The sequence below is a fragment of the Desmodus rotundus genome, chromosome 4 (assembly GCF_022682495.2).
Source record: "Desmodus rotundus isolate HL8 chromosome 4, HLdesRot8A.1, whole genome shotgun sequence".
NCBI lineage: Eukaryota > Metazoa > Chordata > Mammalia > Chiroptera > Phyllostomidae > Desmodus > Desmodus rotundus.
The window spans coordinates 92567782-92584651 of NC_071390.1; the positions used below are offsets into that span (position 1 = coordinate 92567782).

The 16870-nt window shown below is 32.8% G+C and overlaps 1 protein-coding gene across 7 annotated transcripts in view; it reads left to right on the forward strand.

Moving 5' to 3' along the window:
• RAP1GDS1 (Rap1 GTPase-GDP dissociation stimulator 1) overlaps nucleotides 1-16870 on the forward strand; it is a 137909-nt gene that overhangs the window by 79898 nt on the left and 41141 nt on the right. For 5 of the 7 annotated variants that reach the window (XM_045183690.3, XM_045183691.3, XM_045183689.3 and 2 more), the window contains 2 exons: nucleotides 123-269; nucleotides 11992-12120. In XM_045183690.3, the coding sequence (XP_045039625.2) occupies nucleotides 123-269; nucleotides 11992-12120 (276 nt within the window). The remainder of the gene's footprint in view (nucleotides 1-122; nucleotides 270-11991; nucleotides 12121-16870) is intronic. The other 2 variants (XM_045183692.3, XM_024574757.4) reach the window with 1 other exon arrangement.

The following is a 16870-nucleotide window of genomic DNA, read 5'->3' on the forward strand; positions in this document are numbered from 1 at the left end:
CTTCTTAGGTGTATTTTCTATTTACTTACTAAATAAAGAATAACACTGTTATGTTTTGTATTTGAACTTGTAAGGTACATTTCTTTTTTCTTTTATTTTTAATTTAACTCTTTGTTTTACAGATGAGGGCAGAAGTGCAGTTGACCAAGCAGGTGGTGCACAGATTGTAATCGACCATTTAAGGTCACTGTGCAGTATAACAGATCCCGCCAATGAGAAGCTCTTGACTGTCTTTTGTGGCATGCTGATGAACTATAGCAATGAGAATGGTAAACAAAATTGAAAACTTGCTTATCTCTGGGGGAAAATTAAAAATCATCATTACTGTAGTATAAATCAAAAATACTTGGAAAAATTATAAATGAGGAATTCATACATAACATATAAAATGAATAGTCAACATGAAATTATAATATTTTAAAAACAAAATGGTCTAATCTATTAAATGGGACTAGTTTTTGAAGGATTGCCCATGTTAACCAATACCTAAAACAAACAAAATAAAACATAATGGTATGGTTTGAGATTTCTTGCTATGAGCATTTTAAAAATAAACTATTAAAATAGCTTCATGTTTATTACTTTATATTAACACCAGGAGTAGCTTTAAAACATAAATACTGTCTATAACTAAAATTGTTTTATCTAAATACTAGGTTTAGTGGTAAAATAAATCTTTTAATAAAATCTGACATTATAAAGTTCAGAGCAATTGCAGATAATCAGATTTGAGAAATTTAATAAATATTTATAAACAGAAGTTTCCTTTTTGTGTAAAACATTCTTGGAACCTAACAATAAATAACATGTCGATAATTTTCAGAGAGCCTATTTGGCTGTTAATCAGATGAACATAAAAACTGACATGAAGGCTTCATAAATGGTCTTCAGAAACACCACTAGTTCTAATCCAAAAGAGACTGCGATCGAGTCCATGTTACAGGAATTCACAGTGTGTAGAGAAGTGCACTGAGAAGATAACGATTAGAAACACGAAAGCCCACAGTCCAGATACGTAATATACCCCTTCTGTGGGAGTAGGTTTATTCCTGGTGTGCAAGTATTCCCAAGAAATAACGTAGATACTTTGGAAAGCTTTATTAGCTTTTCTTGAAACATTATTGGAGCAGTGGTGTTTTTGTTCCATTATTCTAACACTGCAATTTGAATGCAGCTTTCAAAACTTAATACATGAAATAGAAGTAAAGTTATTTTCGTATTTTAAAGGAATGAATGCCAAGCTTATTACTATCTTCTTTCCTCTGCTTTCCATTTGTCTTTCATAGGGATCATAGTTTATGAAGTGATTCTTTTTCTCCATAGCACTATTTAACTTACATTTTATCCTTTTTTGTTTTGCATGATTAATAAGCATCTTTCTTACTTGTGTCAGTTATTTACTTAATCTTTCCTTTAAAAATAGATGATTAAAGAATTTCCAACTTAAATACTAGTCTTCTTGGATAACTTGAGATCATTTGGTATTGCTCTTGTCCACCTAGATGAGTCAATGAAACAAAAATCAATAGAGCTTTTTGAAATGTATGAGTCATTTTTTCTTAGCATAGATAAAATAAACGAAGTTCCTTATTTACTATTGAATTTCAGTATACAGGCCTCTCCTATTACTTTCTGAGTAGAGTAGTTGTGTGATGTATACCTCCTTGTTACTCTAGCAGAAAAAAGTAACTCTACCCTTGGACCCAATAACTTAAGCCTTATTTATAGGGAATTACACTTTAGCCCCATAGATAAAATATTTTAAATGCAAAGATAAGTACCAGAAGCGGTCACAAAGACCCACCAACATAGTTTCTCTGATGAGAACATTTTCAAGTTGTTTATTAAGTCCTTAAAAGTGTATTGACAACAGACTGAGACTTGGGATATATCGATTCCTGTCTCTATAGTAGACAACCTCCATCATACCCAATTTTTAAATGCACTAATAGGGAATAAAACAAGTTTCCTATACACATGCAAGACAGATATATTATGAAAATGCTTACTCAGTAAAGCCATTTCATACCCTTTGGTAAAGTTGCATAAAACTCAAGCAAGGTTCACAAGTTTTAAAATGTTTCAACCAGCTCAAGACTATACACTTGTAAGCTATGAGTTGAATATATTCATTTGTTTCCTTGTTGGTGAAGCAATTAAGACTTTTTATACTTAGACAGGTAAGTGTGGACTATCTGAATAGAAAAAGTTATAATTGCTTAGCCAGAAAAGTCTTATCAATCATATTGTATAAATAATATGTTTATATAGAATAAGGCAAAACATTTTATTCACTAAAAATCATTTCAAATTTATCCTTTTGGAGGAAATCATACCTGTTTTTCACATGGTAAAAAGCACTGTTCAATTCTGTGGCCCTTCAAAATAGTCTGAGTTTTTGACAACTGTGGTTAGACAAAAGCATATTGACAATCTGGCATCCAAAATGTAGTGAACTTCCTGTATTTTATTCATCTAGTTACAACTTTAAAGTTTTAGTTAATTTATAATAAAGAAATTAAAACCTATTATTGTAGATATTTTTATCTCATTAATTTCTTGAATAACTTTATTTCCTAGCTTCGGTCACCCAATGCCAAAACATTGCAGGGAAGACTGAAAATTTTATTCATGTATCCATCTGTTTACAAATATATTACCATTTTGGCACATAGTAGGAGTTTGGAAAATATTTATTGATTGACTTTTCTGGATACTTACTATTGCCTAAAATTTTTTTATTAACAAAATAAAACCTGGAAAAAAAATATTATTGGAATACTTTTTCTCATTAAATAAATTAGAAGCATTATAAACTCTTGCCCACTGTATTAGCTGATATTCCCTATTCATATACATGGCAGTAGCAGAAAGTGGCATTGAAAGCATGCTGATAGTTAACAGTACTGAATCTATGGTTAAGTATTTGCCATAGATAATTCACAAACTTCATAAATCTGCAGATGTATTCTGGAAAGTTAATTGCAATTTCAATAGAAAGAAACCAGTAATTTAAAGTAATGATTTTCAACCTTTTTCATCTCCTGGCACACATAAACAGATTGCGAAAATTATGCAGCACACCAAAATATATATTTTTTGCCATTCTGACAGAAAGATAGATTTAGTTTTCATTCATTCACACTGGATGACTGTTGTGTTGACTGTTTTTTATTTGCCAGTCTAAGGGAAAAGAGTTCTGTTAGTGCCCCTGACTAAATAGTCAGGTACTGCGTGTTTTGAAAATTCTTGTGGCATGTGGCACATTGGTTGGCAATTGTTGATCTAAAGCAGAGCACCAGCATAATTTAACACTTAGTTCAGAAATATGTCGGCGGTCACCATTTTTATTGTATTAACAAATAACCATTGTTATTATTGTTATATTGTTATAACCATTGTTATATTATTGATTGTTAATCATTACCTTCTCATAAACTCTGTAACTGAGAATTGAATCTTTTTCTTAATATACCTACATTAGATTGAGACAAATATTAGGAGAAGTCTGTTATAACTCTAAAGCAAATTAATAATGATAATCAGTAAAGCAATGACTAGTTACTTACTTTATATAAACTATGCCATAAGAGAGAAGACTAGGGGAAATAAACATTACATAAAGAAAGGAAACATTAGTTTCCTTCTCAAATGAGTAACATAATATATACAGTCAATGACTGGTTTCTTCATGTGACCTGTATCATGTATATATCATATATGATTTTTACAAATAGAACTGATTTTTCTGTAATATCTTAATAACTGCCTGTTATTGAATTTCTTTGTGTGTGTGTGTGTGGTTCCTGAAACCTCCAGGACATTTTCATGAATATTCTCACATTTATTTGCTGTATGGACTTATGATAATTGAACTGGTTGAAAGGAAGCCATCTGTGTGATTTAGGAAATGTACCAGTTTTAGTGCATAGGGTATGTTATTGGAGCATAACAATTGAATTTAAATAGTAAATCCAATACTTAAATTCAGTTGTTGAAAATAGGCCTGTAAAGTATTTTCTCTCCTCTAATTTAAAGATCACTTAATATGTAATTAATTTCATTTCAACCAAATAGCAACAGTTTTACACTGCTAGTCATATAATTCGTTTTCCTAGTGAACCCAGTCCAGCAACTTGGCTTACTTGTTTTTTCTTCACTTAAAATAGGAGGAATAAAAATTATGTATAGGAATAATTATATAGAGAAATAGTTTTGATTAAAAATTAAAAAGCACTCTGGCACTGAGTATAGTCTTATGTTTTGATATAGCTTTATTATAGGTAAGAAAGAACATTTCCTAGATGTTAGATGTTTAGAAGATGATATGCTTTGCATGAGTGAGGAACTATTTCCAAATTTTACATGCTGTGGGTATAAGCTGATTAATAATTCCATGTATTTCCTAAATACTAAAAACATTTTACCTGATATTAAGGGAAACAAACAAAAAATTGAAAGTTATCTTTGCAATTCATTATCTTTTAAAAATTATATTTATTTTCTAATACACCATTTTCAGTTCACTCTTTTTTGTTTATAAAGGCATTGGAGGTATACTTCTAAATTCACATCTTTGAAGCCCAAATTGTCAAATCAAAGTACAGTACTCTGTACTGTACTCTGATTGTGCAGCTGTAAATTCTTAGGCTTTAAGAAATAATAGCAAAATTCTTTACTTATTGTTGCACTCTTTTTTGTAAAAAGTTTCTGAATCTTTATAGTTTGTCGAATTGAGCTTTCTAATGAATTCACTGAAGCAGGTTGCATTCATGAAATTCTGCGATAAATGTCATTTTCAACAAATAGTTTTACTGAAGGTCAGTGAAGTTGCTGTATCTTCTGCTATTTCTGCCTATTCATTTGACACATTAGACAAAGTTAGCTTTCCATCAGAATCCTCCTAAACAGTTACTGTAATATTGCTGTTAATGGGCAGGCTAAGAACTTGGTTTGTAGGAGAGGTATGCACATTTTGGTTTAATTCCACATGGCAAATACTGACACTAATACTCAGTTGGCCATTATAGAATGAACTTAGAATGAAAGAATCTGAAATTTTATTATAAAAAATATGAAATGATTTGTTATAGTTCTTTTTCATGACTTAAAGTTTGGCATTATGTTACAGAAATAATTCTTTCTCAGACTACCAGCTTTTAAGTTATTCCTGACCATGACAGTGCATTCAGCACCGTTCCCGAGTGCAATGCGATTAGCATTGTGGTACTAAATGGATACCAGTTTTAACTGAGGGCGTGTACTAGCAAAGTATGTGTGGGGCTCTTCATTCTCTTACCATGTTTTTCTTTTTTTAATTTGCTTTGTGTCTGAACCAGAGATGATTAATCATAGATGTTACTGAATATTATTTTCGAGATATTCCTCATAGTGAATATTTGGGGTGGCAGTCGGTGTTTGGATTTTAACTCATCCTCACAAGATGTAGAGAATTCCCCAGTTGGGCTTTTTCTTAAAAGACTCAAGGCCTGAATGGAATTAAGTAACTAAAAATTAAAAACAGGTCCTAACATTTATTTTATTTCGTGTTGTGAGTTCTTTAGAAAATAATTTAATCTCTATTATTCTGCCTTCATTTAATTTTTACATTTGTATATTTTTGCCATCATAAGTATACATTTACATTTCAACTGAGAGAATTTCAACCTATGAAGCACATAGATTTTCTTTGTATATGGAATACTTATTTATATTTAAAAATTAATATTTAGATAGTAACATAGAAAATTGAAAGACCAGGCATTGGTTTTATTATTGATGTTACTACACTATTGAAATATGATCATATCAAAGCACATGAGTACTGACTAAAGCCAGAGATAAATCATGGGTTTTGGACAAATATCAATGTATGTTTAATTTAGATCACTTAAAATATCCATTTAGAGAGAAAGTCAGGGCAGAAAAGTATCATTTGTAAGTTAACTTGTATAAAAATTAGTAATCTTGTTTTCTAACTACAAGTAAAATCCTGTTACTATCAAACTGCTATATTTTATTTATGAAAAAAATTTTAAATTAAATACTGTTTAGAAAATGGGTATTGGCTAGAAATCAGAAAAAGTAGCTATGTCTTATTAATACAGTTTGCGTGTTGCCAAGTAACTTCTGTGTAATGTTAAAGTATAAAACCTAATTAATGTTCCAAGATGTAACTAGTAATATTTGCTTCTTTAAAAAAGCCAGTAAATCCTTTTGTAAAACAATTTTTATGTTTTTAAACACATGTGTGTAGATTACACATTATAATGTAAATTAACCTGATTGTGGGTTAATTTGCTCTACAAAAATTTAGGTTTACATTTACATTTACTATGGATACGGCTTTTCTCTGGGCAGTGTCACGTGAGAGCAGAGACTGGATTTACTTCTCCCGGTAAGAGCTGCTTAAGCAACAGCTGGCAGCGTTCCTCCTCTAAACAAATACACACAAATCCAGTATTAACCTAAAAAGACTAATTTCTTTGTGAGATGAAAATGCAGGGTTTTCTTTAATCAGGCAGATATATCTGTAGAAATTTCCTTTGTAGCAGTATTCATTATAACGAGAGTGGATCTATAGTGAATAATTTAACCTGGAGTGAGTCTAGAATAGAAATGATCTACTAGCTTCAGACACAATCACTCTAGATGTCATTGGATTGAGAACAGTAAATGGGTAAGCCTCTTAAGAATAATAAAATACTTTTTATTCCTCCTGTGATTTTTGCTTTCAGGGTTTTTCTTGTTGCTGCTGTTTTGTGTTACACTCACTCATGTAATTTTTTCCCTCTTTGTCTAAGAGGGAAATTTTCAGAACCAGAAAAAAACTTCTGAATTCTCTTTTCCATTTTCTGTTGTTAACTTTTAGAAAGCAAGGAATGTGTAAATGAATTATTATTTTAAACTTTCAGTATTCTCAATACTAATGAATCTTGATTCTATTTTATCTTTGAAATTTCTCTCATTAAAATGTGTGATTTGGGGCTTCAGTTACTGGGGTAATTTTGGTGCAAAACACCTAATGCATGTTCTGTATAAACAGAGCTTCTAAATAATTGATTCGAAGTTCATTTCAGTCACATAAATGTTTTTAATTTTATATGCTCAACACTAGTTTACAGTAACAGCTCTTCATATTCCTTATTAGTAAACAAAAAGATACTCAGTAATAAGTAACTGAAAAGGCAGTCTTTATTTGAACCTGCACTTGTGTAGGTATAAATAAGTTTTTCTAACCATGAAATCACCCTCTTAGTAGCTGTATTTAAGTCAGTTTACTTTTTAGTGTTACAATAGAGCTATAACTTTTAAATTCATAATTTATCTTTTCTTGGAAATAAAGCTTTGCCATTAGTTAAGGATAATTTTCTTCAGTCTTTATTATACTCAAATGGTTTGTAGCCATTTTATATTAGAACATCTCATCAAGATTTATATTTGCTCATTTTTATTGTTTCAACTGCATATAATTCACTTAACTGTAGGTGGAGTTTTTATGTAAGCCTATTGTAAATAAGATACTCTTTATACTATGAATAATGTATGTACTATATACACATACTAATGTAGAGACTGCATTTTGAATTGTGTGTGTATTATTTTAAGTTTATTTATTCATTTAAGCTCTATGTGCCAATAAGTTTAATAGTCTTATAACTTTGTCTGTAAGGGTCCTTTCTTAGGGATGGGATAAACATGTGTTATAATCGTAAGAAATTTTTTTTATAATTGATTAACATCAATTGAGTTACTGGAATCCTTGGCATACTTTTCTGGACCTATAATCTATACCATTGTTTTTAAACATTAAACTTAAAACTCAGGGGGAAAAAGGTTCTTCAACTTGAGATCTTCTCTCCAGATCTCCATTCTTTGGAGTGTCCATGAGTGTGACCTGAAGAACTTGGAACCATTGAAATTCAAATGTAGGTAGGTAAGTGTTCACACCAGCGCATGCATTGATTGCCTTATCTCTCTTTTTACACGCATCTGTATTGCACCCCCTCAGTGCCTCTCTTCCCCTCCCTCCCCATAGATCATGTAGGGCCTGTGTCATCTTGATATTATGTAGTCATGTGATTCTGTATTTTGGCCACTATGTGTCTGTGATATGTGTCACGAGCAATTTTAAAATGTCTGCAGATGTTTATATGACATTGTGCTCTCTAAAGACAGTCACATGTAACTGTTCGCTATATATGGGCCTGGTTGCATTTTTGTGAATTGTGTTTGTTGAGCTTTGAATAAACATTCCCCTGGAGTTGCTGATTCACTGAGGGATACAAAAAGTCTCAGTCTTGCATTATTTCACTGACTCACTCAAATGTATGTAGAGAATGTGAACTATTTCTGGTTCTAAGAATTTCTTTCAGGCAGTTTTCAACTTAAACGTCATACTCCTGATACCATTCATGATAGCATGAGTGTCAGCTACAATCCTTTGAAGTCCTCTCTTTGGGCAGTAAAAAAGGTGAACTTAATCATGTGTTTCCAGTGATAAGAATTCATACTAATTTAATCCACACAAACAGGACTCCTATTTAGTGCCCCCCCTCAAATATTTATTGATAGCATACTAAGTTGTAACTGAAATAAACAGACTAAATCATGGAATATTTTCCTAGGCTTAAGTAGAGTTTCTGCTCAAGTAAAATGAGATGTTTAGGTGCTTAATTAATATAATTTTGCTCCAAATGTCTGAGCACCAAAATCTAGGATTCCTAGCATATTTTTTATTTTTATTTATTTATTTTATTACCACATATGCCAAGCACATCATTGAATTTCAGAATCTCTTTTCCATGGTTTATTTTTTCTGATTTGTTTGTTTTTTGGTTAATCTCCTGTAAAAATTAGATAATTCTTTGGCAGTGGTTTTTAAACTTTTGGTTTCGGGACTCTTTCACACACTTAAAAATTACTGAAGACTTCAAAGAACTTCTGTTTTTATATATATGTAATATCTATCACTTTTGTATTTATACATATATATGTAATATCTAGCAATATTTACTGTATTAGAAATTAAAGATATTTTAAAATTACTTAGTATTGCATTTTAAAATAACAAAAACCCACTACATGTTACCATAAATAACATTTTTATGCAAAATAACTTTTCAAAATTAAAAAACAGTAAGAAGAGCTTCTATTTTCCTGTGAGTGATGGTGAAGAATGTAATGACTACTTGTACAGTTCGGTGCCGCTGTGTTCATACTAAAGCTCCAGCAGTTTTACCCACCATTGTTTTCCACCATCATTGCAAACGTTAATACGACGAAAAAAGCAAATAAAATCTTGGTCATTTATTGAAAGCAGTTTTGACTTTGTGATCCTTCGAAAGGGTGTTGGCGATTCCACTTTCAGAACCATGTTCTAGGAAGCCTGCCTATCTTGAAAGGAAAAGTTTTATCAACTTGCTTGAGTAAAGGTTTTTACCCCTCTTCTGGGCCTCCTTTATATAAGTCTCCTTGCAATTGGTATGAACAGGCTTTAGAGTTCTTTGAGTACAAATTTTGTTTTAGTTAGCATTATAGAATTAAATATTAAAGCAGCCAAGTGCTTTAAAATTAGTCTGTCCACTGAATAACTATATATTTTTTTCTTTATACTTGTGTGTGCTTTGTGTGTTGTATGTGAGTATACACTTAATTTGGCTCCTGGGCAGCTTTAAAACATTTTCGTGAAGCAACGTGATTTTCATGAGTTATGGCAATTCACACGATATGCCATTGTGCTAAGCTACCTTTTTCCCTGATCTACCACAGTTTCGAATTTTCTGCTTCAATTTATATGCCAAAGATTGTATGAAACTCTGAAACATTTTTTAACTTGTTGTTCTTCTTTTCCTTGACACCAAAATTCATAATACTGTAAAAATATTTAACTTTTTGTCCCTCTTTTCCCTGGAACCAAAATTCATAATATTGTAAAAGTGGTCCAAGAAAGTGGTAGATATGCCAAATCAGGAGAACAGGAAAAACATCATCTTCTAAGTGGCATTCTCCTGTTGAGTTTTCTGCTTTGTAAAATTTGTTACTCTCTTATGTCCCTGGACTGTTGGATTTTTATAGTTTGTACCAACAGTACTGAGGGGGTGTGTGATGCTTATATATATACAGATACATAGTGGAGTTTGACTCAATGCATGCGCTAGTGCTCACGCTTACAAACCCGAAATTCAATGATTCAACAGCTCTGCTATATTTCAAGGGGTAGTCAAAATGAATAAATAAATAAATAAATAAATGAAAGTTTAGCATACTGATAAAGAACAAGGATCTGCAGAGGTGACTCAATAATAAAGAACTCTAGCTACTGGTAAGTAATCAAAATAATTTCTAACTTGAAAATCTTGGGCATAACCATTATAAATAATGTAACCATAATGCAAATATTCTGCCAGTGTAACATATAGGCATAATACTATACCCTGTAACATAACTAATTTGCCTATTAGACTCATAGTGTGAATCATTCATTAATTGCTGAATTGTGTAGTTAGAAAAAATATTTAACATCAAAAGAATAAGAATTCATTTAGTTGAATGTGTTATTCTTCTTTTCTATCTATTTAGAACAGACTTCATACCTTCATTGCAAAATTGGAAATTATTTTAGACCATTTGAATTCTAAATGTAAACTTCCCTTTTTCTCAGGCCTGTTTTCTGTTCTTGTTCTGTTAATATGCCCATTTCTGTTACAGATGGGCCCCCACAACTGAACCAAGCAATATTCATAATTACCAACACATCAGTTTTCAGGGAAATCAGCCTCTGTTGGCTATCTCTTCACACATTACTCTAAAAGCAGGAAAAATTAACTATAAAGACCAGCATAATCAGCTGTCATGTGATACAGCTCAACCCAGCCTTTATGTTGTTTTTCTGATAATCACCCAAATACCTCTTTATCTATTGGTTAAAAACTATAAAGAGTGATAAAGAGATTAGTAGGCCAACTCTGTCAAGGGAAGCATGCTATGAGGAAAATTTGTTTTATAAGAAACAGATTGTTGTCTCTAGATTAGTAATAGGTAACTTCATAGAATTTGGAGAAAAGTATTTGCTTGAAAATGGCATGTAGTTTTTAAAAGAAAAATTTTGAAAGCATTCCTGTATTTTGGATGAAACAGTTATTAACAGTAACTTTGTGTCTTAGCTTATTTTAAGAGGCAATACTTTTGCATTTTGGTTTATTTACTTTCAATTTTGTTACAGGTATTTTGTTCTGGTTAACAAGCCATTGTTGAAATCCAAGTCATATTAAGTACCCTAAAACCAATTAGTTTTTTTAGAAAAATGAAGACAAGCAGTGATGACAAAGTCATATTAATCTTATTCTCTTCACTTCTCAAGCCAAGTTTTCCTCTCTTGCTAAGATGATGTTATTATTAAATAAAAATTTGAAAAGTTTTTTAAGTAACCCTTTCTTTCCTTGTTAAAAGTACTTTTCATGCTGGTAGTCATCAAGGAATGCCCTGCTGCAATTAATCAAACAATTTCTATTAATTATATACTTTCTATCATTTATTAAGGAATTCTGACTGTCTTCTTTCTTGGTCTTTATTAAAACTTGCTTTTTCAAATGCTTTTCATGTGCTGGATGACTTCCTGTAATGCAAATGTTACTTTTTCTAACCTTTTCATTTAAAAAACAATGGTACTGTTTAATAATTTATACATCTTTAAAGCCTGCTCTGTAAAGGTAGAAGACCCTGTCTTTAAAATAAAAAAAAAACTGATGTTTGACATACTATTTGAATTATTTTTATTTATAAATTTCTTCTAATTGTTGAAAAGATTCAAGACTCAATTCTTCTGAACTAGTGTCTTAAAAATTTTCAAGACAAATATATGAATGGGAATAATGTTGCTTTGCAGTAATTGAAATAGTATTGAGTTTGCAATAGAGAGAATAAGAGGTGTTTTCCTTCTTACTAATATCTATTCAATACATAAGCACTATTTTTTGTTTGATTTTGCAGATTCCCTTCAAGCTCAGCTTATCAATATGGGTGTTATTCCTACCTTAGTGAAATTACTGGGCATCCACTGCCAAAATGCAGCTCTTACAGAAATGTGTCTTGTCGCATTTGGCAATTTAGCAGAACTTGGTAAGTCTTACATATGAACCACTGAAGTAATTAACTTACTAATGTATTTAAAATTTTTTATATATTAACATAGACATCCATTTTGATTATATTAGTTTATTGTTTGAAGCATTATGGATATTTGCCTCAATGTATAAAACTGTAGATCCAATTATATCTTATGAATGTATTATTTCAAATGGAGAGCTGCAGCTGTGACTGGTGTGGCTAGTTTGTTGGGCATCATCCTGCAAAACAAAGGGTTCTGGGTTTAATTCCTGGTCAGGGCACATGCCTGCATTGTGGGTTCAGTCTGTAGTTGGGATGCATACAAGAGGCAACCAACTGATGTTTCTCTCTCACATCTATGTATCGCTCCCTCTCTTTCTCCCTCCCCTCCCCCTCTCTAAAAATAAATAAATAAAATCTTTTTAAAAAATTGAGAGCTACTTCGCTTTCCTAATTATGTATTGAAGTTTAAATTTTACATTTGTGTATTATTTAATAGACTTGAACATTTGAAATGATCTTCCCTTGACTTTAGTACTTTTACATGGGGGTGGTCTTAAAATCAAGTAATTCTATTCCTAGGGCAAAAATAAAGGACTTCATAATTTATTACATTGTCAGGTGAAAAGGAATCTAGCAGACTATGGTTCTTCCTCCTCTTTTTACTAAAATCCCTAAATAATAGGAGACTTTTTTTTTAACTCGCCAGAAGATGTGTTTATTCATTTTAGAGAGCGAGAGAGGGAGAAAAACATAAATGTGAGAGAGAAACGTCAGTTGGTTGCCTCCCCTGTGCACCCTGACCGGGAATCAAACCCACAACCTTTTGGTGTATGGGAGCCACCAGGCCAGGCTATTAGGAGACTTCTTCATAAGAATATATTTGTAACAGCATTAGAAAGATTTATGAGAAGTCCTTGAAATACAAAAGGCAGGCAAAAACAGTCCAGTCAATAACAGAGAAGAGGACTAATGACCCCAGCCACCGCCATCTCTTTTCTCTGTTTTACTTTTCTCTCTGTCATTTATAGTAAGTACCCTTTCTTCTCTCCTCCCAGGATTCTTGACGGAAAGTTAAAACTCCTGTTCTGAATCTTCCGTACAATACCTCTCTTCATAACAAATTGTTTATTATGGGAACAGTCAAACCAAATAATGTTTTGTCAGAGCTAAATATAATGGCTACAACAAAAAAATTAATCTATTCTATTATCCCCATTTTATAAATAAACAGAAACACCAGAACTCTTAAATTTGGATTTTATAACTGAAAGATCATGTCACACTACACATTAAAATCTTAATTTCAGCACTTTATTTTTGCATTGACATCAATTTAAGAGAATAGAGATTATCACAGTTAGTTTCTAAAAGTCATTCTTTTTCAGTGGGTCACTTGTTGGTATCTGTGAATGTTTCTTCTCTCCTCTGCTTTTCTTCTTTTTCCTACTCTCTTGGTATTTCCATCATTCAAGTAAGACTAAGAATGAAAGAACATTTATTTACTGTTCACAAGTTATTATTTTCCATTAAATGGAATGTAAGAGATTGTGTTCATTGTAGTTTGTAGAAGTAAAACAGAAATTATGTTATAATCTCTGGTAATGTCATAGATTTGTAATGGAAATATAAACAACATTTAATATGAGTTACCTGTGTAAAGATATCAGAATTTGTTTGGGAGGTTGCATAGACCACCTCAATTCAACCTCATCTCCCTGATCTATATTAAAAAACGGGTATGTATCCAATATAGTTCAACCTAGTTTCATCCTCTGTTCCCAGATGTTACTGGCCTTAGCCCATTTAGAGGAAAAAAAGGTAAAAGAGAAATAATCTTTCTTTTTAGAGTTTATATCATCATTATGCCCAAGTAATAGCTAGTTATACATCAGCACCAACATAGAACATATATGCCCCAAAATACTTCTTCTCTTTTCAGTGGGCATTATCGCGCATGAGTCAACAAGTCACATACCATTATTTTTATTGATACAAGTCTTATCAAGTTCATATCACGTTCCTGGTAGTATGAGTATAGAATTCTATGATATGATCTTAGAACTACAGTATGTAATTTTCTAGATTGGAAGGGTCTGTCAAATGCCTAGCCTAATGGGTGAAAATAGACCCAGACCATGGCTTATCAGTGTGAAATTTTAGAACAATGGGAACAAAGAGAACATCTCACAAGTGTTGCATACAAAAGATTGTGAATCAATACCCATCAAATGTCTTAAACAACACTGGCAGCCAGGAGAAAATGGAGTTACAATAAAGACATTGTCAAACATGAACATGTCAGAAAATTGATATACTTAATACCTTCCCCTGGGAAACCACTGGAAAACGTATTACATCAGAACAGGAGATTTAAATTAAGAAGGTAGACAACATAGGAATCTGGAAACAGGATATTCAGCAGGAAAACAGAAATTCCTGGTAGTATGATGACATGAGAGCCCCAAGTGGTCTATTTTCAAAGAGCAACCAGGCCAGATTGGAACACATCAGAAGCCTGCTGGAGTCAGGGTTGGGGGATCCTTATAGGAGATGAAATTGATGGAATGACGTAAGTGAGTGAGCATAATAAGAGATGATTAGATAACTGATTGGGAGTTTGGATGTTAATTAGTGATAAGTACATAGAAAACTTAGCAAATGAGAAAAAAATAATTCCAGGGAAAATGGAATAGTATATTAATAAAACACTAATAATTGATGTAATCAAAATTACAATATTGTTACATTAAGAATATAAGGATACGGTAGAGACAGAAAAAAAAGAAAGCTAACGCTTCATCTTTTGTAGTAGAAAGGCAGAAAGTGGCAATACAAATGTTAGTTAAAGATGTGGGGGTAAATACCGGTGAATCAGCTAAAAGAGCCTTACGTTCTTGTTTCTGAGGGAGGAGAAATGGGGAAGAAAGACTGCATTCTGCTGGGAATGCAAGTATTAGGACTGACTGACTATTGAAACTCGTGCATAGTTTTGATAAAAAGCAGCCCTTAGAAAATAAGGTTTCTGGCTGAAGGTTTCTTAAGGATCCATGGCATTTAATTAGAATATAATGTCCAAATCATACTTCATGCTGCCTTTTCTCTGTATCCATCTGTAAGATAAGTATTTTGTTCTTTAACATCTGTAAGAATCATAGTACATTATTTCCTTGTGCTGGCAAATGGTCTGCATTACTTAGGAGCAGACTTATGTTTCTTCTTTCTCTTTTAAAGTTGAATTTGCAATATTTTTATTTGATTTTGACAGAACCTAACTCTTCTATTAATTCTTCATTCAGTTACACAGTCGTGTAATCAGTAAATTTCTTTTCAACACCTGCTCTGTCCTGGACACTATACTGTACACTGTGCTTGTTGTAGTTAAAATAATGTACACTGGCGCTGCCCTCAAGGAGCATACATATACTTTCATCAGTGAGGTGAAATTTTTAAAATGAATTTTAAATAAGTATATCCCTATAAATTATGGTAAATGCTATCGTGGAAATTAATGGAATGAGGTGTGAGGGACTAATTTAAATTAGAGTCATAGACTCTAAGTGAGAAAGACCATTTCAGACAGTCAGGATTTTAAAATGTTTACCTCCTCCACTCAGTATATAGTACCTTTCTCAGGAAGCCGCTGGAGGATGCCATCACCAAGTCAAAAGAAGTAAAGGTAAAAAAGGACGTGTATAACTGAGTATCTAATACAGAAAGGAAAAGAAAGGATCCATCAAAATAATGAGTAAGAGAAATTCCAGGATGTCAGCTATACCCCCAAAGGAGAGAGCAACCAATCTTCAAAATTCTTTGAGAGAACCATCTAGATAAATTAATAGGATATCTGATGCAGCAAAAGAAATTTGAGAAGAGAATTGGAAAAAAAGGGAAATGGATTCTCGTCGTTTTAGAGACAGATCAGTACACTTTGGTAATCTGTTGGATGTGGGATTGAATGAGAACAGCCAAGTAGTGACTACTTACATAGATGGATGGAGTATTCATTTACCAGTTAAGGAGATCTGGAGGAAGAACAGAAAGCAAGGTAATATCAAAAGTCCATTTTAGGACTTCCAGCCAAGATGGAGGTGTAGGTAGACACACTGTGCCTCCTCACACAAACAAAAGAAGGACAACAACAAATTTAAAAACAAAAAACACCCAGAACAGACAGAAAATCAAACTATATGGAAGTCCAACAACTAAGGAGTTAAAGAAGAAACAGGGTGGAGACAGACAGCCGGGTGGAGAGGACTTGTGGCAAGGCAGCAGTTGGTGGACTCAGTGAGGTGGCAACTGGTGGTCAGTCCCACATTTGCATGCAGATAAACCAGAGGAACAACTGGGGAGTGAGACAGACCACACAACCCAGTGTTCCAGTGCAGGGAAATAAAGCCTCAAAGCCTCTGACTAAAAACACCTGTTGGGGTAGAGGTGGCAGTGGGAGAAACTCCCAGCCTCACAGGAGAGTTCATTGGAGAGACCCACAGAGTCCTAGAATGTACACAAACCCACCCACCTGGGAATCAGCACCAGAAGGGCCCAATTTGATTGTGAGTAGCGGGGGAAGTGACTAAAAGCCAGTAGAGAGCAGAGCAAGTGGCATTGTTCCCTCTCGGACCCCTCCTCCACATACAGTGTCACAACACAGCAAAGTGGGTTGCCCTGCCCTGGTGAACACCTAAGGCTCCACCCCTTATTATGTAACAGGCACTCGGAGACCAAAAAATGGCCCAAATGAAAGAACAGATCAGAGCTC